The sequence below is a fragment of the Aethalodelphis obliquidens genome, unplaced genomic scaffold (assembly GCF_003676395.1).
Source record: "Aethalodelphis obliquidens isolate GAN/ISIS:26980383/991018 unplaced genomic scaffold, ASM367639v1 scaffold10, whole genome shotgun sequence".
NCBI classification, from domain to species: domain Eukaryota; kingdom Metazoa; phylum Chordata; class Mammalia; order Artiodactyla; family Delphinidae; genus Aethalodelphis; species Aethalodelphis obliquidens.
In genome coordinates, this window is record NW_020837954.1 from 29,509,946 (window position 1) to 29,537,177 (window position 27,232).

At 43.4% G+C, this 27,232-nt stretch overlaps 1 protein-coding gene across 2 annotated transcripts in view; it reads right to left on the bottom strand.

Annotated features, from left to right (window-relative positions):
• Positions 1 to 6,028: 6,028 nt before the first annotated feature.
• ATG14 (autophagy related 14) overlaps positions 6,029 to 27,232 on the bottom strand; it is a 38,952-nt gene continuing 17,748 nt past the window's right edge. For both annotated transcript variants that reach the window (XM_027111328.1, XM_027111329.1), the window contains exons 5-10: positions 23,350 to 23,587; positions 20,228 to 20,457; positions 17,326 to 17,443; positions 15,913 to 16,003; positions 15,748 to 15,833; positions 6,029 to 8,984 (exon numbers count right to left, since the gene is read on the bottom strand). In XM_027111328.1, the coding sequence (XP_026967129.1) occupies positions 8,678 to 8,984; positions 15,748 to 15,833; positions 15,913 to 16,003; positions 17,326 to 17,443; positions 20,228 to 20,457; positions 23,350 to 23,587 (1,070 nt within the window). In that variant the 3' untranslated portion in view covers positions 6,029 to 8,677. The remainder of the gene's footprint in view (positions 8,985 to 15,747; positions 15,834 to 15,912; positions 16,004 to 17,325; positions 17,444 to 20,227; positions 20,458 to 23,349; positions 23,588 to 27,232) is intronic.

Here is a 27,232-nt window from a genome sequence, read left to right on the forward strand (position 1 = left end):
CAGAGCCCCCTAGTGCCAAGCTGAGGAAACCAGCTCACGTTTTACTTCTGCAACAGTGCAGTGCTACCTGCCTTCCTGCGTGGCTGGAGAATCCCAGACTCACAAGAAAGGAAGTAAGAATGTGGGCTCGAAGAGCCTAGGCTCAGCCCAACTCCACGCCCATGGGGACCCAAGTAAAGGATTCTTACCCCTTCAGCTTTTGCTCAGAGGGTCTGATACACCTGGCCTAGATTCTCTCCCACCCCTCACTTTACCATTTGAAAGAAAATGCAGAACCAGAGAAAATGTGGGAGAGTCAGCAGCTCCCTGCCCCCAATCCCTGGGGCAGTTTGGCTTTGTTCCCTGCTCAGTGAATGAGACCAGATACCAGGCAGGGATGAACTGGAAAGGGAAAAAGGGCCAAGATTGTAACTTTTTCTTCAGGCCTTGTCAAAACGACTCTGGAATTAAAATGGTCATGTGAAATGCTCATTCACAACTGGCCACGTTCCCTGCCCTAGCGAACACACTGACAGCCTGTGCGCAGGAGGCGTGTCCTTTGTGTCCCCTGCCCCGTCCTGTTCACCTCGGTTGGCTGCACGGTGCCTCTAGGTACCTCTCTACCGCCACCGCCTCTTTGGTGTATGGAGCCCTCTCCACTTGGGGCTCATGCAGAGCAGCTTGGTCAATGCCACCCCTCAGTGCCTCACACCCAGTACACACCCTCCATAAAATGTTTATATTCCTTTCCAGTCGTCATCTTGATGTGAGGGGTGCTGGCAGGTTCTGATTGCTCTGGGCTCTACTGTAACTCCTTCTAGTATGAGAAACCTGAAGGGGGATGGGGGGATCTGGGAGGATCCTTTCCTCTGGCCACAGCTGGTCCCGTGGGAGCTTTCTTGGTTGGGGTTACTTCCGCAGCAGCCCTAGGAGTTTTGCTGGGTAACTGTCAGTTGCGCATTTGATATGATCTGGGCTTTGTCGTGGCTTCCCCGGCAGCAGTTGCTTTGGGCTTTCTGACTGCAGAAGGCTGTGAACTGATGGTTAAGCTTGATCTAGGAGCCCCTTCCTGGACTCTGTCCAACCACCCTTCTAACTTGGACTTGTCAGAGCCTCCCTGCCAACCTTTACGGACTGGCCTCAGACACTATTCCTATTATGTGGGTCTTCCTGGGCATTTTTCCGTGGCTTCAATAGCCTCTATTCCTTCTCTACTCAGCAGACTGGCTACTCCTCCTCTCCTGCATCCCACAGCCTACCTCAAAAACAGCACAAAGCCAGTCTGCGCTAAAACGCCGCCATACACTGTAGACTGCGCCAATAACCGGAGCTGATGTTATCTAGCTCTTACTGTCAGGTACCACGCTGCATTTATGTAAAGGCGTTCTCTGCTGTGCACAGCGACTGGCACTCAGGGAATCTGACAGTTTCTATCCCGGGTTTTCCTTTGGGTTCAAACAAGCTAGAGTTGCAATCTCCAAGACGGGTGAGAGTATCTTTGTGGGAAATGTGCAGTACCTTCTATTGACATGCACCTAAGTGTGTGGCCATAGTTGGTGTTTGCATAACCTCACGGGAACAGCAAACATCACTGTGGTTATGAACCCTCTGGGGACTTACAAGTGTATTTACACCTAACTGGTTTAAGCAAAACCCACAGTTAGGTAGCAACCCTCTTCTAGGTGGTTTGTTTGACCTGGGTGTTATTTTAGAGGCGCAGGACCACTGAAGTTGATAGCTGGGAGGGGACTGGGAGCAGGGAGATGGCCATCTCTTACACCACACCTCTGGGGAGACGTGGTGCTCCTCTGTTTAAAAAGCAAAATGAAACCTTCGCCTCTCAAAGGCCCCCATCCCCTCCCTCTTCAGTTTGCAAAGAACAGGCCTCAGAACAAATTAACTTTGGGAACCGTTGTTTCAAATTCTTTTTGGATTAAGATTCTTTTGGGGCTATAAAAGTTTAAAATTAGAAAGCTCTACTTAAATGTTTTGTTTTTCTCTTTGGAATGATAAAACCCAGCAGGGATTAGGTTCTAAAGTTAGCATTTAGGGGGAGAATGGCACAAAGCTGAAATTACTCTTGGAAGTCCTGTGTGTCCATCACCCACCCAGCAGAGAATGATATACACCAGGTACAGTGGTGGGAAATGCGTAAGTCCTGTAAGAGGACTTCTTGGGGCTTCCCTGGTGGCGCAGCGGTTGAGAGTCTGCCTGCCGATGCAGAGGACGCGGGTTCGTGCCCCGGTCTGGGAGGATCCCACATGCCGCCGAGCGGCTGGGCCCGTGAGCCATGGCCGCTGAGCCTGCGCGTCCGGAGCCTGTGCTCCACAACGGGAGAGGCCACAACAGTGAAAGTCCCGTGTACCGCAAAAAAAAAAAAAAAAAGGACTTGTTCTTGCTGAATGATGAGCAGTGTACAGACACCAAGACTCGGGGAATAGCAGATCGCATCATCTAGTTAATTGGGGCAGAATCACTTGTGCTGTTTAAATTATTTCCCTCCCTTATGTCCACCCTCTGCCCCCCATCAGAAAATCAAATAGCTGCTTTACCAACTGTTTTCAGATGTCTATTAAGTAGTATGAAGAGGTTGATACAGATTCAAAATCAATTAGTTGCCAATCAGTAAAATGTAGAGCAAAGTTGTATTTGTGTTGGTCCCCTGTCCATTAGAAGGGGAAATGGCCCATTTGTATAACTGAGTGTTTGCAGTCCAGTGGGAGGATAGGGATGGAGCCAAGCCTGGGCACCCCCGGCTTCCGTATTCTGGGACTGAGCTGTTGGCCTTCTCTGCTCTACCTCACCAAGCCTCCTGTATGGGCAGCCAAGCATGATTCTGCTACAGGGTGTGTGGACTGCCACAAACCTCCTTCCACCCCAGCCCTGATTGATTCTTCTTCTAAGCAGAGATGGTGCTTTGGCTGCCCTGGCATCTAAGCTGGGACCTCCTGCATGATCTTATCCTTTTCCAAGGCCAGGAGTCTCGCTTTCAGGCTTCCAGTGTGTGCTCTGCAGAGGCTCTTTATTGTGTACCTTCTCAACAGGAAACTGCTGACACACCCAAAAAGAGTGAATTCAAAGAGGGTTTATCACAAGTGTGTAGATGATACAGGGGCAAGCCTTTCCCAATTTTTGTGGCCCAGGGCAAGAATACAAATGAACCCTCCTGCAGCCCCTCTGCCCTCTTAATATTTTTCATACTTATTAGATGAAATAATGTTTTTGTATATCTTGAGTTACATTCTATTATAAAAATACATTTTATCTATTTCTTTTTACCTTTTTAATGAGACTACCAGAAAGTTTAAAATCAGATGTGTGGGCTACATTAAATATTACATTGGACAGCACTGCTATAGGTCAATGCTTTTATTTTTTTTTTAAGACATGGCAAGCAGAGGTTCTCCAGAAAGCTCTCCAGAGAAAGGGCATTTATTTATTTCAAAATATTTATTTACTTATATTTTGGCTGCGTTGGGTCTTAGTTGCAGCCCACGTGGGCTCTGTAGTTGCGGCATGTGGGCTCAGTACTTGTGGTGCGCAGGCTTAGTTGCCCCATGCCATGTGGGATCTTAGTTCCCTGACCAGGGATTGAACCCATGTCCCCTGCACTGGAAGGCGGATTCTTAACCCCTGGACCACCAGGGAAGTCCTGGTCAGTGCTTTTAAAATGTTAATGTACATACGTATTATTGAAATGATTCTGATTCTGATGGCACCCAAGACCTTCATTTCTCACAAGCTCCCAGGTGATGCTGCAGGTCCTAGGATCACACCGTGAGCAGTAGCAACTCCAGAGAAATTAGGTGCTAAAGATCTTGGGCGTAGTATATCAGAGACCTCTGCAGGAGCTCTCCAGCTCTTAGCAGGCTTTTTCTCAAAGGCCATCAATGCAGTAGAACTCCCAACTTAAGCCAGTACCAATGCCCCTGAGCCAGAAAATAGGGGCACCAGCCTGTGGGTGGGTGCTAGACGTGGTCTTTACTACTTTGAAGGCAACTATTACGCTGCTGACACAGAAGATATGCCCCGTTTCTATCATTCATTAATCAACTTTGGATTGGGAGGTGTGTCCCTGCCATCTACTATTTCCAAACCACTTGCCACTTTCTTACCGAAATCTAGAGCCACCTACTTGCTTATGCTAGTAAGTTAGAAATGTCTTCCTGATAATGTTTTAAATTTAGGGAAATAAGTTGCTGAGGGTAGGAGAGCCCGTTCTTCAAAATCCAGGTGTCTTCTGAAGTCATACAGTAAATGCCAGAAAACCACGCCCAAAAGGGGAGATGATGAACAAGCTGATATGCACCTGGAGGTTATTAATGCCTTCATGATGCTGAGCTGCTTCCACTCCACTGACTCCAGCCCACTTTTCAACACTTACCTAGTGCTGGCAGATTCCTCCTGCCTATTTCTCACTTTTTTAAAGGGACCATTTGAATTCTCCATCAGATTTTCTCCCCACCAGACTATCCCTCACTCCTTCCCAGAAAAAGCACAACAAAGAAGTCACTGATGTGGCTCTTGCTGTTTTACCATCCCTTTTCTTCTAGAAAAGACTGTCCCACTGGTGGTTTTTTGTTTTGTTTATTTTGTTTTGTTTTTAAAAAGGGACTTCCCTGGTGGTCCAGTGGTAAAGAATCCACCTTACAACGCAGGGGATGGGGGTTTGATCCCTGGTTGGGGAACTAAGATCCCACATGCCGCGGTGCAACTAAGCTGCGTGCCACAACTGAGCTCTCGTACCTCAACTGGAGCCCGCGTGCTGCCAACTACAGAGCCCAGGCGCCCTGGAGCCTGTGCGCCACAACTAGAGAAGCGATTAAAAAACCTGCACGCCACAACCAGAGAGAAGCCCGCGCAACACAACGAAGGATCCCGCATACAGCAACTGAGACCCCACGCAGCCAAAGATAATAAATAAATAATAAATAAATCTTAAAAAAAAAAAAAAAATCCACTTCACCTATGTAAAACTCTTAAGCAGATGGTGAACCCTTTTTCCAGGGTATTTTCTCACCAGATCCTTGGAATGGGGTGCTAGTGGTGGCTTTCTCTCACTGAGTGTTTCGTAGCTGGGATTCAGATAACTTGCCCAAAAGCCAGTTTCAAATTTCCTGGTACATTTTGTTGAAGCAATTTTCAAATCACCTCCCAACCACTAAGGACAAAGTTATCCTTAGTTCTTTCCATCTGCTCCAACCTGATTCCTGCATCGATCATGAAGTAACTTTTGAGGGCTGGGAATCTATGGGTACACACATAGATAGGAGCATGTTTTTAACTGTTACCCAGGGAGGTCGAAGGACTAACACTGAAGCACATGCCCTATTCAGGAACCCTTTCATTTCCTTGCCTGTTCTGCTGCTGCTGGCTGGCCTTCTCCTGCAGGTAAAGGAGTACGATGACCATGGCAACAGTTCCTTGGTACTTCTCTGAGTTGGTCTTGCTGTTCCACAGTAATCACTCTTGGTATCCCTCATCCACCTTGCAGGTGGCCCCTCTCCATAATAATCTAACCTGAAAGGTACAGATTATCCATCTGGGAGAGACTACACAGTTATTAAAACAAAACAAAACACAGAAGGGAGGGATTCTCCAAAAATACTCTGTTCTCTCAGCTTGACAGATCCCCTCTAACACTGCCCTTTATCTCATCCTGAAGAAAGCCTAGGTAAATTCCATATGGGCAACCTAGAAGGCCCCATCTCTCCCTCCCTCCCTCCGTAAGGGGCTGTTGCAATACACCAGAAGTCACTGCCAGAGACTTGCATCAAATGATGGCTACAGGAGAAAAATGCATCTTTAGAGAAAGATGTAACTGGTAAGCGACCGATTTTCGAGCTTACTTAAGATGGACCATTATTGTTAATACTACTGTAATTTAAAAAAAGTATTAACAGGTATTTTCCATTACCTGGCAAAAAATTCTTAAAAAAAAAAATTATCCTCTAATTTGTATAGAATACTCCAGAGTTAGATCTCATTCTTGCTACCCTCAATGTATTCAGTAGAAATGAATAATCAGAGCTTGAAAAAGACATACATATTTGCAAAGTACTGTTAAAAGATTTATTGCAATAATACAATAATAGTTTAGAAAACATTTGTATGACTCAAACTGGTTTGGAAGTCGCAGAGCAGTGGGGAAACCCCTGCAACATGACGCCCCAAGGAGATTCTTTAACAGCATGCCACCAAATGTTCTTCTCCAAATTATCAATACACGACTCCTTAAATGAATCCTGTCCACTCCCCAATGTTGACACTGTTTTTCCCCTTAACTTACAGATGTGCAAAACTTTCCTTAGTTATACTCCATTACAAAAAAAGTCTTTAACAGACCATTTTAAGCAGCCTATTTGGTGCCTGTGAGTCTTTTTAGTATTATCTTGTTTCAACAAATCGTCTTATGATGGAAAACATGACCAAGTTCTATGGCTTGTTGTTTAAAAAAAAAAAATACCAGCTTCAATTTTTTAAAAAGCTGTTTACATATGGTTCTGGCACCTACATGAAAGATTTTAATGAGCAGCAAAGACAGTAGAAAAAACAGTGGTTGAAATGTATATTTAAGAATATTTACAGGGTGGATCCAGTGCAAAATAATGAAAACCAAAATATCTCAGCAGTGTAAGCCAGTATGTTGGTGTTCAAAACCATTAAAGGTTTGATCATTTAACCCTAAGTAAAGTGCCTGCAGTTGATATTAACAACAAAACATACCCCACCAATCCCTACATTTCCCATATCCTTGTAAGTTTTGTTGAATTACTCTGGTTTGCGAGCTCATGGTTTCGTCAGAGGAATACTTGAGACAAATCATGACTGTTGTGCATCTTTCAGCTGAAGTCATTCCCTGCACCCAAGCCCCGAATCCCAGTGTTCCAACTCTTAAGACTAAGCTCTCCTTTCTGAGGGTTTGAGTGCCTAGACAACTCTTATGGGATTTTAAGTTCATTTGGTATTTGTTAAAGTCTACCACAGCCTCTCTCTATGAACTACACTACAGACCTGGATGGGACAATGCAACCCAGCAATCATGAAGCCCAGCACTTAAAACAGATACTGGCTGTATAAGAACCCACAAGGAGAAAATCCTGCTTCCTCCCTAAGTGGAAAATTTACAGTCAGGAAACTTGGGACTCCTGGATAGGAATAAACACCCTTCTGCAATTCTATCCCAAACTCTACCCAAACACTAAATATACCAACAGCAAGAGCTATATATAGCACCTCGGATTTGGAGGCAAAGTATCAACTATAATAATTATGAGAAAAGAAGCTATAGGGCAGGGCAAACCTCCAAGTGATTGATGAGGTACTATCATGCTAATCACACTAACAAGATATGGTAATAATGCCTGTTAGGAATTTTTCATGGGGTTTCACTTTGTAGTTGTTACATAGATTTCTTTTTGCAGTTATTAAAAATAAAAATCTACTTACATATTTGTACATAATGCCTCTCTACAGTTTTCTTACAAGATTGTCACTAAGAGAATGACAAGACACATTAGCTGAAAAGGATCTCTTGGTGAGGGAAAATTCTTTCCATCAGGGCTTTTCCAGGATACAGAAGAGCGGTATTAGCTGTAATGCTGTGCTCTGCATTTCAGAGCAAAGGTAGTGTCTTTAGAGCAACAAAGACCTCTAGGAAATAAACAAGCAGGGTGGTTTTCCGTAGAAAAACCTGCCACTTACTAAATCCCTTAGAAAGAAACCAGACACCAGAAAAATGACCATAGGCCACTTCAGTGGCTTTTAACCTGCGCCCAGGCAGGAATTTAGCTTCCATAAGGGAACAACCTTAGCCACTTATTTTTCACTCACAGAAAATAAGTTCAATTTCAAAATGCACATAGTGTGGATGGTAGGAATTCAATAATCTAGGTACGAATGAACTTAATTCCCCTCAAAATCCAAGGAAATAGTTTTTAAATCTCTAGGACATTACTGCAGCCAGGATTTCTTCCCTTCATGGATGTGGGTCCTACAGAAAAAAAGACCTTAGTTTCTTTGCTCTGTGGGGAGAAAGAAAACAGTAATGTCCAACAGGCCACAAGAGAGTGGCACAAGGGAAATCATTTTTTAAACTACCTCTCCCCCACCAAAAGAAACCCCTACCCTTTGAAAAAAGACAAAAATCCTTGACCTAAAAACCAAGCGTGACCAAATTATAAAGAAAACAAGTGTTTCAAACTGCCTGCTTGTTCTCTGTACAAAAAATAATGGCATAAAAACAAACTCATAGTAAACAGTTTTTATCTTTCAAATCCTAACCTTCAGGAATCACTTCCTTGTGATTCAACCTCTGAAGCAAAGTGTTTAGGAACAGTCTTAGCATCACAGGGATCGCCATGGCAGCTGCGTCTGTGGGACCAATGGCCTGTGCTTGGAAGGGGTTCTGTGTGTTTCTGCCTCAAAAGAACTGGCCATGCACACAGGGCCTTCCTCCACCGGCGCTGGTCTGGGAGAAGGGCCTGTGACCCCTCTGTTCTGTTAATTATCATAAGCATGTCAGTCACCACCACGGCCCAATCGACAAAGAGAAATGCTCGTCTCCCTGTTTTAAAAAAACCCAACAGCTTAACCTCTTTCTGTTCCAGGCACTATCTTAGCTAAACACATAACGTTTACTAGGGCGTGGAGGAAGAGCTTTCTCCAGGCCCATCTGGTGTGTCTCAGTTCCTGCTCTTTAACGGTGTCCAGTGTAAGCTTTAAACCAGGAGGTGACGGAGGCCGCAGCAGAGGAGATCATCCCACCGGCACTGCTGCTCGCAATGGGCGGGGACGCCTGGGTGCTCTGGCTCTCGGAGACTTCCACGGGCTGGGAAGGAATGTCACAGAACCGGGGGCTGGGCAGGTTCTCCCAGTCGGTGCCCAGGTCGGTTTCCTCGTCACTTACGTGCTCGTCTCCACTCTCGTCTGATTCTCCAGCAACTCCGGGATCCACAAACTCCATGGACTCCTCCAGATCTGCTCGCACTTCAAAGGGTCCCGACCTGTGCGCAGATAGGGAGGGCCCCTTTAAGACAAGCACCCCTCTTGCAACATAAGACCTGATGGGACACGGCAGGCCCAGAGCCGTCACCACACCCACGGCTGGTCTAGAATGGAGCTTTTCTTTACCTAAATAATAATGGCCATCCAAGTAATGAAAAAAACACCACACCACACTTTCCCTCAACTCAACCTACTTGGGAAGACCCTGGATGGAAAAAACCCATCCGCTGAGACTAGGCATGCTGGTCCAACATACGAGTTCCTGTTTCAAGCCCCCACAGTATCCATGCATGCCAATGGGAGAATTCGGACAAAAACAGTCACCTGATGCACACACAGGCACATCAGTGAACAGTAAACCTGTACAGGTGTTCTCTGCCTCATGGAAGCCCCCAGTTAGTAAACTCTCACGCTCACAGGGGCTAAATGATAGGGTTGCATGCATGCTAGCAAAGCTTCCTTGATTAGTGCCCGCATTTTAAGATATCATTACGCAATTTTCTAGGGACACATTTACAGCATTGAATGAGAGACAACTATTTAGAACATATTCATCTGGAATAGTGCATATTTCTGCACTATATTTCAGGAGAAAACTATTTTTATTTCCCAAAGGTCCCTAATGACATCATCACCTCCAAGTCAGGCCTCATCCCCTGTGACCACCCCTCAGTGCCACTGTGGAACCCTTTTGAGCAAACTCCACACAGCCCCTGCTGCTCTTCCGTGCCCCCTTTCTAGCTCCTGCCTCAGGGGAGCCAGGCTGCATTTCCTTTGGGTGGGCAGTCACCCCACCTACTGCCCCTCCAGGGGGGTTCCCTGCAGCCAGCTACAGGGTGGGACCACATCACTCCAGCAGCCTCCCCGCTGTTGTCCCCAAGATAAGGACATGATGCCTTGGTTCACTTAAGAGTTTCACTGACAGTTACTTTGGGGAAAATGACAGACATTAGCAAAAACAAGAGACATGAGAAATAACTTAGAATTGTACAGCCTGTCATTTTAGTCTATGGTCCAAACTTCTCTGCAGCCTTTATGATGATAAAAGCCTAGCGCTGGCCTCCAGTGCACCTCACCAGACCTGTACCTTCTGACTCACTTTTCCCAGGGTCAAGCAACCTTCATTCTTCCAAGACAAACCCTGCTTCCCAGCTAAAACACAGCAATAGCATATAGCCAGCATTTCTGTTCCAGGCACTGGAGTCCCCGTTGGCCTCTCAGATGTCTGAGCCAACCAGTCTCAAAACACAAGCCAGCGGGGGTTCTTCCCCTCCTCCCTCACGCTCCCGCCCGCTATGACCAAATAAGCCCCCTTTCCACCCTGTGTCCCCCCAGCTCAGGCCCTCACTGCACCCCCTCCTCCTCCTCGCCGGGGTCCCACCTCCTCCGGTCAGCCTCCCTCCACCCCCTCAGCTTGCTGAGAGCTGCCTCCACCCCTCTCCTCATGGCAGCTGCCTACCAAAACACGGTCACAATGTAAGTGCCTTAGCTGGGCTCCCTCTTTTCCTGAACACAAAGCTCTTGGATTCTGTTCTGTTCAGCTTCACTGTCCAAGGGACCTCAGCATCTACTGCCAGGTTTCATCTCCCAAACCCCCAGGCTCCCTCATAGACCCAGGTCAGCTCTCCACTGCAGTCACTTCCTTGCTGCCAGCCCAAGAAGCACAGCCTGTTTTCTGTTCCTATTTAATGCTGCCAGATCTCCTCTTGGGATCCTTCCCGGCATGAGACTGCCATCACCTCCAGGCCCTCTCTTTAAGGGCTTTCCCAGGAAACAGGCAGGAGTGATACACGGGGGGAAATGACACTCCCTCCAGGCAGAGCTCCCTGCCAGAAGCCACGGGGACTCCAGTTCTCTGCTTGGAACTGCATAGGGCAGAGTCCAGCTGGCCTGGAGAAGGTGCCCTAATGAAAAAACTATAGGGAGGGAGGGAGGGAAGCACAAGAGGGAGGGGATATGGGGATATATATATATATATATATATATATATGTATAGCTGATTCACTTTGTTATAAAGCAGAAACTACCACACCATTGTCAAACAATTGTACTCCAATAAAGACGTTAAAAAAAAAAAGAAAAGAAAAAACTAGTAAATGATTCCCAAAGTGGCCAGTCTGAACAATTTTAGTTCCAACGAGTAACCTACATTTGTGAGAGCCTGTGAGAGCAGAAGACGTTTCTCCACTCAGCCTCTGTCCTATCACTTCTAGCTTAGAGATTTATTATCTGCCCAGCATACCCCAAGCCACACACACACCCCACACAAAATTAACTAGCAAAAGAATTAAGTCTTTTCACTTAATGGCTTTGGGAATAAAGATTTTCAAATCATTCCTTCAGTTTTCAGTTTAGCTGAATAATTGATATCTTTTTATTCAGGACCCTGAAGCCAAGAGCACTCATTTTTTCATGATGCTGTAGGGGGTTATTCTCATCGATTAAGGCAACAAAATGTTCTTTTTGGCTTTTAGGAAGTCTCTTTTGCAAAATGTTTCAAAAATATTATATGATAGAATATACAACCTCAAGAGTGAACCCTACTGTAAACTATAAACTTTGGATAAAAATGATGTGTTAGGGGCTTCCCTGGTGGCGCAGTGGTTGAGAGTCCGCCTGCCGATGCAGGGGACATGGGTTCGTGCCCCGGTCCGGGAGGATCCCACATGCTGCGGAGCGGCTGGGCCTGTGAGCCATGGCCGCTGAGCCTGTGCGTCTGGAGCCTGTGCTCCCCAACGGGAGGGGCCGCAACAGTGAGAGGCCCGCGTACCGCAAAAAAAAAAAAAAAAAAGATGTGTTAATCATGGTAAAGACTGGATCAGGTAAGAAAAATCAATAGATATTAAATCCAGGGGGAAATTCTGATGAGGATAACTGCATGGTCTCAAAGTGTCTCCCAACTGACTGCTTATTAGTTGCAAGGAAGGAAAAATATAGGAATTGTACAGAGGAGAAGGTAGAAAGCATCTTGGCTGGGTGATCAAATTAGCATCACCAATGAGGGACAGATGGCCACTGTGGGCCTCTGGATGTGATACCCAGGAGACATTCACCTAGGCAGCATTCCAGCCTGGAATGTATAACCTGATCTCATTTCAAGGAAACATCAGAATAAAAGTTCTATTAAAAAAGGAAAAAACACTAATGTCATGAAAAACAAACGAGGCTGTGAAAATGTTCCAGATTTAAAGGTTAAAGAAACATAGCAACTAAACACACCATCCAACTCAAGACTGGACCCTGTACTTGGGGTGAGGCGCTATAAAGGACATTTTTGGTCCACTGACAAAATGTGCATATGGCAGTATTGTATCAATGTTAAATCCGCTGATGTTGGTAACTGTACTGTGGTTAAAAGCAAGAAAATATCCCTATTTAAAAAAAATACATATTGAAGTATTTAAGGGTCAACAGCCATGATGTATGTAACTTATCCTCATAGGGTTCAGAAAAAAAAAGTTTTGGGGGTATGTATGTGTATTTATGAAGATAAGAGAGACAGAGAAACTGCACAAATGATAAGCAAACATGGTAAAAATACCAGCAAAGGTGAATCTGGGCAAAGGGTATATGTGTCTTTGTACTATTTTTATTTTTTGCAATTTTTCTGTAAGTTTGAATTTATTTCAAAGAAAAAAAAAGTTTATGTTGCATTCAGGATGGGATCCTCAGTTCAGCTGGTTTCAATGGAAGCAGGAAGTCCCACCGAGGTTTATTAACAACCTCTCTAAAGCCTTGATCCTGACTGAGGCAGGTGTGAAAGGGGCATCCTGAGGCTGACCTCCTGACCTCCTGGCTCACAGACACGAACTCGACAGCCTGGCTGTGCACGTGTACTCCTGTTGGACAGAGCTCTCTAAATGGAGAGCTGACGTGAGGGCAGCCCAAAGAAAACTTCAGACCCACCCAAGAAATCCAGCCCTAAAAGAAAGGTGTTTGTTTTCCTAAACAACCAGCAACACTGGGTTATCAGCAATCCTTTCCATTTTTGCCAAACTGATGGCTGAAAACTAGACAGCTGTTTAGAAGTGCATTTCTTTATTCTTGACTGAGGCTGAAGATTTTTTTCCATTTGAATACTGACTACTTGCACTTCTTTTGTGTGAAATGCCTGCCTGAATCCTTTGTCTATTTTTCTATTAGGTTTATCTTTCTTTTATGGATTTGAAAGATTTTAAGTAGTCTAGACTTTAATCCGTTGTCTATTACAAAGGTTGCAAAACATACCTGTTGCTTGTCTTTTGTTTATGGTATCTTTTACCAGAGACATTTTGTTTTGACACAGTAAAATGTGTAACTCCTTTCCTTTCTGGTTTTTGGGTTTTGTAGCTTGCTTGGGAATTCCCTCCCCACCCTGTGATTATAAAAATCGTCTTTCCTCCTAGTTATTTTACAGGTTTTATTAAAAAATAAAGTAATAAGGTCTTTCATATCATCTGGAATTTATTTTTACATATGGAATGCAGTATGATTCCAACTTTTCCCCACATAAATACCCAACTGGCCCACCACCACTGAGCTGCTATTATCCGATTCAACATGCCACCCTATCATCTATTATATTCCTACATACATAAGGGCCTGTTTTTGGCCTCTTTATTTTCTTCCTCTAACTGCTCCACCTATTTGCATGCTAACAGCAGATAATAAAGGTTTTAATTACCTTTATACTATGTTTTAAAAGGGGCCAAGCCCATCCCTTATTATTCTTTTTCAAAATTTCCTTTCAGACTGTGCTTCTAGTTGAACTCTGGAATCAGCTTAACAAAGTTCCATGAAATATCTGTTGAAATTCTGATCAGGCTTCCTTTTGGGCAGAAGTGGCATTTTTACCACACTGAGGCTTCCCATCCTAGAAAATCCTAAGGGTCTTCGCGGCATCGGGCTTACTTTCATTCAGTGCCATACCTCATACAGTGCCTAACAGACATTCAGGAAATACATGTTGAATAATTTTTTTTTAAAGTTTCATATTTTCTTTATAAAGGTTTACAAATATTTTGTAAGGATTATTCTTATATAATTTATATTTTTTGTTGCTACAATAAAAGGGACCTTTTTTCCATTACATTTTCTAACTAGTTGTTGGCATATAAGAAAGCAATTGGTCTCTGTACGTTGAGCTTGTATCTAGGCACCATACTGAACTATCATTTCTAAGAGTTTCTTAGTTCTCTTGGATAACCAGTTCAATAATCACACCATCTACCAATCTCACCTTCTTTCCAATATAAACACACCTTACTTCTTTGTAAAAATCTTTTGCCTTGGCTAGGCCTCCACAGCAATGTTAACATAGCAGTGATAGTAGGCATTCTTGGTTTTTCCTGACTGTAAATATCAATGTAAGTAACATGTCATTAAGTATAGTAGTTTTTGCTGTAGGTTTGTAGTAAGTATCCTTTATTAATAACCTATTTTTAATTTGCTAATTGTTTTCCTTTAATTATTAATGGGAACTGAATTTTATTCATTGCTTTTCTCCCATCTATCAGGTTGATCTTATGCAGGTAAAGCAGCTGGCACAGTGTCAATAAATATTGGCTCAATAAATATTAGCTGTTATTATTAAGGATAAATTTCCTAACGTGGAATGCTTTACAAATAATGTATAGAGAGGATGGCAAGCAAACTCACAGGAATCAACCACTAAAAACGGGATGGATTTCTAACAGGTTTCTGAGGCTTATAAACTAATGAATGGGATTTGGGGTGAGGAGAATGAACTCCCTCTAAAATGGCACGAAATTCTAGGTGTATGTGCAGTTTCCTGGAGAGATTTCACAGCTTTTCCCAGAGGGGTCTGTGTCCCAGAAAAGTTAACTATGGTTTTAAATAGGGGGGTGTTGAGGAAGAGAAGAAACACAAAACAAGGTTAAGGGCAGATTACCAAGATTAAGGGCAGATTACCAAGGATAAATTCACTGCAACATGGAGGGGGTCTCCCCTTGAGCCACGGTTCCAGTGTCAAAGAAAATGAATGATGGGGAAGGGAGTCCCCAAAGAACTTCCCCACCTTTTGTTTTTCTTTCTTCTCTTTCAAAAGTTCAAATACATTAACCAAGTCATATCTGCAGAAATGTATAGAGAGACTGCTCAGAGCAAGGGAAAGAGATAAGCACCCAGAGAATGGGTCTTGTTTGGTCCCAAAGATAAGCCTCATCTTGTCATGCTTTTAAGGGCCGAGAGACTAAAAAGATCCCATAGACCAGTCCTGGTTGGTCTTTTTTGTTACTTACTCCTGTTTTTAAGATAATGGATTTCAAACTAGTTCATCTCATAAACTTCTCATACCCTTTATCTCCAACAAATGGTGGCCAGATGGACTCAGTGACAAAAAGAAAATTGTGAAGAATTGTTATGATGGGAAGGAATGAACAGGCACAAAAGGAAATGCACAAGAATCAGGAGAGACACTAGGCAGAGCTAAGGAAGAATCAGATGTGGATTCAAAGTAACAGATTTTGGTCTTCAGGGACAGCACAAGAAGTCCCTACTCCAGGAATATAAGGGTTCTTCTATTCTGTTTTAGGTGTTAAAAATGTTTGATACTAATTTCCTCTGAGAAATGATTACGTAAGGACCATAAGGGATCAAATATGACTTTGTTTCCTTCCATACAGGACTGTGTTATCTTTGTCCCTTCTGGAGAGTTTGGGGCTTGGGATCAGGCCCCTGTTCTATGCCCACACATACAGCAACTCTACTTAAAAGTCGTCATAACACCACCACTTAGAGAAAAGTAACAAACACCCTTCTTACCTGCCTAGGTGTTCAGCGTTCGGACTGACCAAGTACATTAGATTCCTGAGAGTATGCAGTGGTTGTAATTGATCTAAATTTACATGCTAGAAAAAGAAAAAAACTGATTAATATTTTCAACCATGTAACAAATTAAAAATTAGCTCACAGCATTATTTTCCATACCTGAGAAAAGCACAGGTAAAGAATATTTGTATTTAGTTTCTTCACTGCTCGAGTAAATTTCTGTTTGCTGAGGTTTTCTCCACAAAATTCACTGTAAGATAATGTACGATTTGTAAAGTTGTGATTTTTGAAGAAATTCTATGTTAAAATGTTCATTTTGAAGAGTATGCTTTACATTACAGTTCAGTACAAAACATACCCCATGTCCTTTGCTCTTAATAAATTGCACTTAACAGAAACTCTTCTAAGGATGAACTACCGCTCTCATAGCAATTTCACCACATCCATAAAATTACAAACGCACATATCTTTTGACCAAGCAATCCTACTTCTGAAAACTCACTCTACACAAATGCTTGCACACTAATAAAGCAACGAATGTACAGATTATTCCTTGAAGTATAAATTGGGGACAGAGCAGACCAGTATGATCTTGGTACATCTGTACAAACGAAAACTTTGCTACTCTCCACGTTAGGCAGAGTGACAGCTGAAAGCCAACGATAGCCCTATAAGGCGCCACAGAATCTACAGCCTCCTGTCCCTGCTGCCTCGTTCTCTCACCCCGGGCTCTGCACCTGCCCTTCTCCTTGCCCAGGGATCCCTGTGGCCTGCTCCCAGCCTCCCCCAGGTTGACATGTGATTCCACACCTACCCAGTCAGACGTGGTAAACCCTTCCTTGCCCTCACAGGCCCGCTCTTTCACCTGCTCTAATGGTCGCCCGAGCACTCATCACCACCTGACATACTGTTCGTTTATCACGTGTCTCTCCGTTAAAGTTAAGTGTCAGAAGGGCAGAGGTTACGTTTTCATCACCACTGTACCCCCTCAGTGCCTAGAACAGTGCCTAGCACATAGCAGGTGCTCAACAAATCTTCGTAAATAAATAACAAATTTAAAAAGCAAGGTGCAAAACACCTTAGTTTAGCATGATACCTTTTGTGTTTAAAGGGGGGTGGTGGTAGTGGTAATAACACATATTAATATTTACTTGAAATGCAAGGATAACTGGAGGGAGACAGGAAGGTCTTCGTAGGAACTGGGTGGACTATAAACCTTTACAATTTAAAAAAACTTTAAACCACGTGTTTTTCATTAAAAAAAAAATCGAAGTGTTACAATTTATCCAGTTCTTACACATAAGCATGCCCTCTGAATATCCTGGTTTTCCCTTAAATTATCTTTTCACATGGGAGAATTCCATGGTCTTTTCAAAGACGTCATGTTTAATTGTAAGATAATGACACAAATTTGCACACTGGCTTATGAAATCAATCTCAATATTTCATGGTCAGACCTTTTCTCTCTTGATAATACTTAAATTCTTGTTTTTGTTTTAATTAGAATAAAGAACACAATAGGAACATAAGAGAGCCATGATAAAGATGACATCACCGTCTTCAATTACTTGCCTGTTGCACAGCTTTTTGGGAAGATTTACGTCGAGTATATGAGACAAAATGTTGACCAGCTGAGTCGCATAGCACAACGCAGCGCTAATCGTGTAAGCAGGGTTATTATGCTCCATATCTAAAGTATAAAAACAAAAGCCTAATCAATACAGTATGGTCCTGGCACAAAAACAGAAAGATAGATCAATGGAACAGGATAGAAAGCCCAGAGACAAACCCACGTGCACATGGTCACCTTATCTTTGATAAAGGAGGCAGGAATGTACAGTGGAGAAAGGACAGCCTCTTCAATAAGTGGTGCTGGGAATACTGGACAGGTACATGTAAAAGTATGAGATTAGATCACTCCCTAACACCATACACAAAAATAAGGTCAAAATGGATTAAAGACCTAAATGTAAGGCCAGAAACTATCAAACTCTTAGAGGAAAACATAGGCAGAACACTCTATGACATAAATCACAGCAAGATCCTTTTTGACCCACCTCCTAGAGAAATGGAAATAAAAATAAACAAATGGGACCTAATGAAACTTAAAAGCTTTTGCGCAGCAAAGGAAACCATAAAGAAGACCAAAAGACAACCCTCAGAATGGGAGAAAATATTTGCAAATGAAGCAACTGACAAAGGATTAATCTCCAAAATTTATAAGCAGCTCAATAACAAACAAACAAACAACCCGATCCAAAAATGGGCAGAAGACTTAAATAGACATTTCTCCAAAGAAGATATACAGATTGCCAACAAACACATGAAAGGATGCTCAACATCACTAATCATTAGAGAAACGCAAATCAAAACTACAATGAGATATCACCTCACACCAGTCAGAATGGCCATCATCTAAAAATCTAGAAACAATAAATGCTGGAGAGGGTGTGGAGAAAATGGAACACTCTTGCACTGCTGGTGGGAATGTGAATTGGTACAGCCACTATGGAGAACAGTATGGAGGTTCCTTCAAAAACTACAAATAGAACTACCATATGACCCAGCAATCCCACTACTGGGCATATACCCTGAGAAAACCATAATTCAAAAAGAGTCATGTACCAAAATGTTCACTGCAGCTCTATTTACAATAGCCCGGAGATGGAAACAACCTAAGTGTCCATCATCAGATGAATGGATAAAGAAGATGTGGCACATATACAGAATGGAATATTACTCAGCCATAAAAAGAAACGAAATTGAGCTATGTGTAATGAGGTGGATGGACCTAGAGTCTGTCATACAGAGTGAAGTAAGTCAGAAAGAGAAAGACAAATACCTTATGCTAACACATATATATGGAATTTAAGAAAAAAAATGTCATGAAGGACCTAGGGGTAAGACAGGAATAAAGACACAGACCTACTAGAAAATGGACTTGAGGATATGGGGAGGGGGAAGGGTAAGCTGTGACAAAGCGAGAGAGTGGCATGGACATATATACACTACCAAACGTAAGGTAGATAGCTAGTGGGAAGCAGCTGCATAGCACAGGGAGATCAGCTCGGTGCTTTGTGACCACCTAGAGGGGTGGGATAGGGAGGGTGGGAGGGAGGGAGACGCAAGAGGGAAGAGATATGGGAACATATGTATATGTATAACTGAATCACTTTGTTATAAAGCAGAAACTAACACACCATTGTAAACCAATTATACTCCAATAAAGATGTAAAAAACAAAAAACAAGAGCCATACACAAACAGCTTTAATTTCAACAAAAATATTAATGAACCTGGATTTTGTGATTTGTGGTTTTGTCAATACATTATTGATGGCTATGCTTTGCTCTTTAGTAATAAAAGGTCCATGGCCAGACATTAGTATTTCATTGTTTATGATTTTTGTTGAGTGGAATGTAAGCTAAGCAAATGGGCCTAAATGGAGCCAGCACAAACGAAACTGATGTCTGAGCTGCTTGGACCTGATAATGTATTATTTATCCAAACAATTAATGCCCAACTTAAATGTCACCTCCTCAGAGAGGCCTCCCCTGACTACCCTATGGAGAAATAGTTCCTTCCTCTGTAGCCCCATCCCTGAAGGTGCTGGTTCTGTCGTCCATAGCCCATACTCAGTGTATGATGCCTTTGATCATTACTTGCTTCCCTTCCTCTCCACAGAAAGGCAAAGGGCTATACTTGTCTTGGTGACATCACCTTTGTAGCACCTGCACTGTGCATGACAGAAAGCACATACTCACTAAATACTTGCTGGATGACTACATGAATAATCTTTCTCCACCAAAGAGAAGCTACTGAAGTTGTAAAGGGTTTTTCTACTGGGGTATTTCAATCTCCATTTAGGACTGATAAAAAAAGTTCTTTACAAAGTTCGAAACTTATAAAAATGGGACCCAACAGGCTAAATACACTTCTTTAAATAGATCTTTTTATATAAATAAAACAATATTGACCCCAAAAAGGTGAAATGTCTAAAAAAAATACATGTTTTCAGTCCATCCACTGATAGATAAAATGTGGCATATTCATGCAATGGAGTATTATTCAGTCATAGAAAGAATGAAATGCTGATATGATACATGCTACAATGTGGATGAACCTTGAAAACATTATGCTAAATGAAAGAAAGCCAGACACAAAAGGCCACATAATGTATGATCCCATTTATATGAAATATCCCGAAGGGACACCTATAGAGACACAAAGCACAACAGTGGTTCCCAAGGGCTGGGAAGAGGTGGGAATGCGAGTGACTGCTTCAAGCCCCAGAGTTCTTGTTTGGAGTGAAAAAATGCTTTGGATCTAGACAGAGGTGATGGTTGCACAACACTGTGAATGCACTAAATGCCACTGAATTGCTTCCTCTAAAACTGTTCATTTTGTTATATAAATTTTACCTCAATTAAAAAAATATATTTATAGAAGTTTTCAAAGACTATCTTGCTTCTCACCAGGTCCCTGCGTGGTTTTCTTCTCTTCCACCCAACTGTAGTAGGCAGAGTAGTCCCCATTGTTGGGAAGGCTAATCCAAGGCCCTGTAATGCTAATGCTGGTGTCCCCGTTGTGATCGTCACAGACCCATCTCCCCGAGAGGTAAGTTGTCCTCCGGGCTTCGGCAAGCTTGCTCACGGTGCTGGAGGTCATGGCACTGTCACTCTCTGAAGACACGTCTGTGGGATCTCTAAAAACCGAAGATGCACATGGACGTCAAGGGGCTGGGTTTTGCAGAGCATGCAATTACCTGGCAGATACGCAGAACACTGGGAAGATGCACGTGAGGACAGGAATTTTTTTTTTCCAGGTACAAGTCATAAATTTTATTAGAAGTTGAGTATCTGTTGAGGACAGGAATTTAACTGGAATATACAGAGGTAAGCAATTGCATCAGAGGTGAAGGTCAAACCAGCTGTGGCACAGAAGCCCACAGCATGTGAGGAAGATGGCACCATGAACTAGGGCTCCGAGTGGTAGGTTCTCAAACTATTTGGTCTCAAGACCCCCCTTACATGCTTAAAACATTCTGAGGATCCCAAAGAGTTTTCTTTATGTGGGTTAGATCTATTAATATTTACTGTATTAGAAATGAGGAAATTTTAAATTATTAACTGATTCAAAAATAAGAAACCCATTACATGTAACATAGCATGTTTTTATGAAAAAAATCTGTATTTTTCAAAACAAGAAAATTAGCAAAGGGTGACATTATTTGTTTACCAGCTGAGTTCACGGCACACTGCAGCACTGATCATGACTTTTGAAAAAATCTCTTTAATACCCACGTCTTTCCGTTGTGCTTTCAAGTAGATACAGTGTTCCATGGAAAAACCAACTAGTTTTGCTTACAACTCACTCAAGGGCTCTCCCTTGAGCCACCACGGCTTTCAGCATGCAGCAAATGTGCTTTCTGCAGACTTCCTACCTCGCTGCATGGCACAATCACATGTGCACGCAGGGATCGAGACATAATTTAAATAGAATGAGTAATTTCTGCTGCTTCATCAATAGTGTTCTTGATGTGAAACTGGCTGGTTTTGTACACCGCAAGGACACTGGAACACAACAACGATTACTACACTATGGCGTCACTGCCTTGATATCTGTCAAGACAGAGGTTTTACCCACCACGGCTTTTGAGCCACCAGTGCAAACATCAACAGAGTGAAAAGGGAAAACAAAGTGTTAGTAGTATTATGAAAATAGTTTTTGACTGCACAGACCCCGTGAAAGGGCCTCAGGGCCCCAGAGAGGTCCACAGACCACACTTTGAGCACTGATGGCCTGGAGCATGGAAGGTGAATGAGAAGGCTCGGCAGGTACCGTGCAGGCAGGGGGAAGAACGTGGCGTGTTTGGGGAGCACAGGGATCAGCGTGGTTGCCTGTAGGAGGCATGAAGGAAGTGCCAGGAGGTGGTGTTGGAAGAGGAGGGATGAAATGCGCAGGCTGGGAAGGGCCTTCTGTGCTGCGCTAAGTTTAGAATCCATCCTCTTGGCCAGTGGCCCTCAATCCTTCTTCCTCTACCACCAGGTGCACGTAAGTGCACTCCCACTGGCTGCCCGGACAGGACTGGGGGAGGGCACTGTGGCCAGTTCTAAGCTGTACCTCTACTTCCTCCTTCCACTCAAGGCAGTTTGAGAAGAAATGTGAATGAACAAGAAATCTTATGATAGGGATAACTTCAAAACTATCAGCTTAAAAAAATTCATGATCTATAGTAATACAGACTAACATACAAGATTTAAACAGCACAGGCATGGAAGAGGAAGATTTTCTCCACAATTTCTCTCCTGCGACTTTATATTCAGTTGTCAGTTTCCTTAGTCTCCTAAAATCTGGAACAGTATCCTAGTCTTTGTTTACTATAATGTGTTCTAACATTGCTATCTGGGCCCATCAGAATTTAATTTGACAGAGTGTTTCTGTCTGTCAGCTTTTTCCCCCTCAAAGCCCTGGCCAGCTGTCTTTACACCAATTTTTGGATAATCCAACTTTTCCCCACTGATTCAAAATGCCACCTTGGGGTCTATTTCTGAGCTGTGAATTCTTCTCTATTTTGCATCTGCCTTTTTATTTTTATATTTGCTAACTATTACTAATGACAAATTACTTGGTAAGAGTCAGAGAGCAGGTCGTCAAGCTAGGAGCAACGATCAGACCTTTAGGCTTTTAGGAAGCCAACTCTGGCAACAGACGAAAGGAAAGACTGAAGCGGAGGCAGCAAACACTAAGTCCTAAGTAGCAACAGTCCACTGACTGTCCAATTCCAAGGAAAGCTGCCGGAAAGTAAGGGTAACCAGAAGAGACAGGGAAATCCTCAGCTGGAACAGCCCGATGGTTAGTCAGAAAGCAATCGAAACTCTTCAGTGGAAGTTTCAGAACCTAGATGATCACCAGCATCATCTGGGGAAGTTTAAAAAATAAAGTATTATGAGATGAACTAGGAGGCTGGAGCTGTGTCCTCTGGAGCCTGTCTTTTCCTAAAGTTCCTGAGTGACTCTGATGAACAGCCAGGTGGGAACCACCATCCTGTCCACCCCACGGACTCATGAGGGTGTCTGTGCACTACAGCCAGTGAGACGACCAGTGCCTGACATGCTGGTTACCAGGAAAAGGCGGAGTCAGCATGTCCTGCCCACCAAGTAAGAGAGCCCGAGGTGTTTTCTTCCATCTTAGCTCATGGTTTCTCTGTGAAGGAGGCATTTATTATCCCCATCTAACAGACAAGGAACTAAGACTTCGAGGCTCAAAAACCTGCCTCACAGCATCTGACTAATAAACAGCTCAAGTGGCCCTGCAGCCACGAGATGGTTCCTGATCAGGGATGTGAGCCTGGCCCTCATCTGGAAGCTCTACAAGTATACAAACCTGGGCCTCACTTCTCCGAGGGCCACCATCCTTCACCCTGGCCACCTCCCCAACTTCCTGCAGTGTTTACTGTTTGCTGAAGCAGGTAAGACTTAAGTTTCATTACCAGGAAAACCCAGAATGAGGCCCAATAAATGTGCTGACATACTTGAAAGATACTTGATCTTTGGAACTTGTATTTTCCTAGAGTCAAAAGACTCACTCACTGTACCTCACACCCGTCTTTACTTCCTCGATTGGAAAAATGACAGAGGTGAGCTCTAATATGTGAGACCGCCGAAGATTTGCCAGACGCTCGTAATGACTTCTTAAATCAGTGTTTTTTTTTTCTACCAGGTCGCCAAGTTTGCGATTATGCCTCTGAATCTTCTCCTTTTTCTCCTGATGCCGTTGTGCTCGAGTGTAAAGTTTCTGATTCTTTTCCTTGGTTTTGAGGAGACCTTCAGAATCTAAAATAAATAAATCACATCCAACAATGAGCTGTACAAATAGTTCCTGGGTACTGCACACTACCACCGCCCCCCGCCACCCCCAAAGCATTAAGTGTCTTCCTGCAGTCTAAACTGAAAGCAAAACCTCAATAAAATTAACTACATGACATTCACTAAGTATGGAGACCGGGAGTTTAGTTCAAGTAGGTATTACACACAGAGCAAAGGGGACCACCACTAAAATGACTCTGGGTCTCCATTTGTAATCAACATCAGTGAGCATCACTCAAGACTATCAAGTTTAAGTTTAGCACAGGAAGTACTTGACTTTCTTACAGTAAGCACTGAAGAGCAGCCATGTTGGGCAGAAAAGAGATCTAAATCTAAGTTTGAAAAATTCACTGGCTATCTGATTTTCCTTAGAAAACTATTAAGTGTCCCTTGGGCTACATTCAGAGAGCCCAGGGATAATCTCATGGCAGGTGGCCATGCAGCAAAGAAACAGACCAACGCCCTGAAAAGTCACAGTGGAGTGCAGCGCCCCCAGCAGGGTGCGAGCACCTCCCATACACCAGCATTTTAACCACTGGAAGGGTAACCAGAGCCTGGCCATACAACGAGAAAACAGACAGACACTCGTCCTTCCCAACGTATGTTCTTTTTATGAAGGTCCTACAGGTTCTAGATCCCAAGATGTATTATCAAACAGATCAGGTTGTAGCTAAACTTCTCTAGTGTAGCAACAACTGGCTGTGAAATCTCAGACACCCAGGAACAACTTAAGAGGCTCAAATAAGTTTAAAACCAAGCTCATTATCTTTCCTCTTGACACATTTTAAGCTAGGCTCCCTACTTCACAATTATTTCTGACCTGTCCTAAATCAACCTCTCTCTTCTTTTAAATTTATTTATTTATTATTTTTGGCTGCATTGGGTCCTTGTTGCTGCATGCAGGCTTTCTCTAGTTGCGGTGAGTGGGGGCTACTCTTCGTTGCGGTGCTCAGGCTTCTCATTGCGGTGGCTTCTCTTGTTGCGGAGCATGGGCTCTAGGCACGCGGGCTTCAGTAGTTGTGGCTTGTGGGCTCTAGAGCGCAGGCTCAGTAGTTGTGGCGCTCGGGCTTAGTTGCTCTGAGGCATGTGGGATCTTCCCAGACCAGGGCTCAAACCCGTGTCCCCTGCATTGGCAGGTGGATTCTTAACCACTGCACCACCAGGGAAGCCCCCCTAAATCAATCTCTTGATGGTCCATTCCATGAGCTGTCCTACAGTTCCTTCCATCTAGGTCTTTCTTTTCATTTCCACTGTCACAATCCTGGTTAACTCTCACCCAAACTCTGCCTGTCTCTAGTTGGTTCCACTCCACACCTCCACCCCCTCTTTCACTGGCTCAGTCTTCATAAAGTACAGCCAGTGCTCAGCGATTCTCCTCTGCCGATCAAACACAGACCAAACTTCTCAGCCTCCCAGCCACCACCAAACTGGTACACACCCCACAGTTCCCTTCTCCACACCCTCCATTCCAGTCTCATTCAATTACCAGATACTTCAAATGAACACACTAAGTAAGCGCACAGATGGATGGATGGATGTCAGACAAGTCATTCCTTAAATATTTATCTCCATTCTGTTGTTCAAATCAACATCTCTCTAGGAACACTATTTTCTCCTATTCTCCTAATGTCCAGATTGTACTCATTCTTCAAGGCTCCCTCCATAAACACTCCCTAGACCTCTTGCTCCCAGGAGCTCTATGGTAATGTGTGTGTACCTCACCTATAGCACATGGCTCGTAGCTGCTTACACCAGGTCCAACTGAAGCCTGTTGTCTCCTGACTGGGATATGAGAAGCAGTTGATAAATGTGTGTGGACCGAAACCACCCTCTTCAACTGAGGACCAACGAACCTAGGTTATTTCATTGCAGGCAGAAAGTTTCTTATGTTTTCTTTCCTCCTCAGATGCGTCTCTTCACCATTCCTGACCAATATGAATGTCCTTAAGGTTAAGTCTCTGGTTCTATCACACACTTTCCAGCAAGTTCATTCATTTTCATGATCTCTACTGAGCTCTCTACAAGTGCTCAAATGCATCTGTCTAGCCATGGCCTAAGCCATATGGTGGTCAGATTTTTAAAGGACATTTTCCAATTTCATATCAGGACCCCTTGTAGGTGGCAGGAAATCATCACAGTCACCCAACTTGCACTAGTGCAGACTCAATTTAATTTACTCTTCTCTCCATGCTATCTCCCCCTGAACATTAAAACATTTGGATACTGGGGACTTCCCTGGTGGCACAGTGGTTAAGAATCTGCCTGCCAATGCAGGGGACACGGGTTCGATCCCTGGTCCAGGAAGATCCCACATGCCGCGGAGCAACTAAGCCCATGCGCCACAACTACTGAGCCTGCGCTCTAGAGCCTGCGTGCCACAACTACTGAGCCCACCTGCCACAATTACTGAAGCCCACACACCTACAGCCTGTGCTCTGCAACAAGAGAAGTCACTGCAATGAGAAGCCCGCGCAACACAACGAAGAGTAGCCCCCGCTCACCACAACTAGAGAAAGCCCGCGCACAGCAACAAAGACCCAACGCAACAAAAATAAATAAATAAATAAAACAAAAACAAAAAACATTTGGATACCGTCTGTAATCCACTCTTCCTTTTTTGCACAAGTAACAGATCAACTCAACTCTGAAATTTCAAATACAATCCAACTTCCCTATCTATACTGTATTATTCTGTATCATGACATCTTAAAAGATTCTGGAGAAAATATTCATCAGGCTCTATAGTTTATAATTGATATTTCAACAAGATTCTGTTTAAAAAGAAAAAACCAGACTATTTATTGAGTAGCAAGCGCTTAATCTAATCCATTGACTTGAGCCCATAGCTCAAGTCAATGGATTGAGCCCACAGCCCATAGCTTCTGGAATCCATTAACTCCCTTAACTTGTTTGTAAAATTTTGTGAGTCTGGTCTAGTGGGTGGCAACCAGCCTGTATTTATGTCCTAAAGAACAGTGGTTCCTGAGCCTGGCAGGTCCTCAGAGTAGTGCTACTACTCAAAGTATGAACTATGGATCTGGCCCATCTGCAAACTTTTACCAGACAAGAGGAGTACAGAAATATAGACTAAGTTTAGAAACTATTTTCTTTGATATGGCTATGTGACATTGCCATGACATCCAAGTGTGCAATCATTTTTCTAGTAACTAATTTTACTGTATTTTAGAAAAGTATTGGTATCGGTTGATGACACATTGGAAATGAAAGAGAATAAAGTGGTCTTTTACTAGAGACAGTTTAAGAACCATTGACCCTGGTCCCCATGCATGAGGTTTTAATTTCCTAAGTCCAAAGCAGGTCCCAGGATTCTCTCTCTAGATCTTAAAAAAAGGTTATCAGGTGACTCCAATGTTTTGCTAGGGATGGAAATCACAGTTATAGAGTCCACTAATTTAGAACCATATCTTTTATTTTCCATGGTTGTTGCTTTTGTATTTTGGGGCTAGGAGCCTATTAAAAAGAGCTGACCAAAGTTTTAAACTTGCTCATCAGAGAAATACACCAAGCTCAGTCAATTCAGCAATTTCTGGAGGTTCACAGATGCCTGGTGGCAAACTCCTACTGCGAACATCCAGGGAGGAGGGGAAAGAG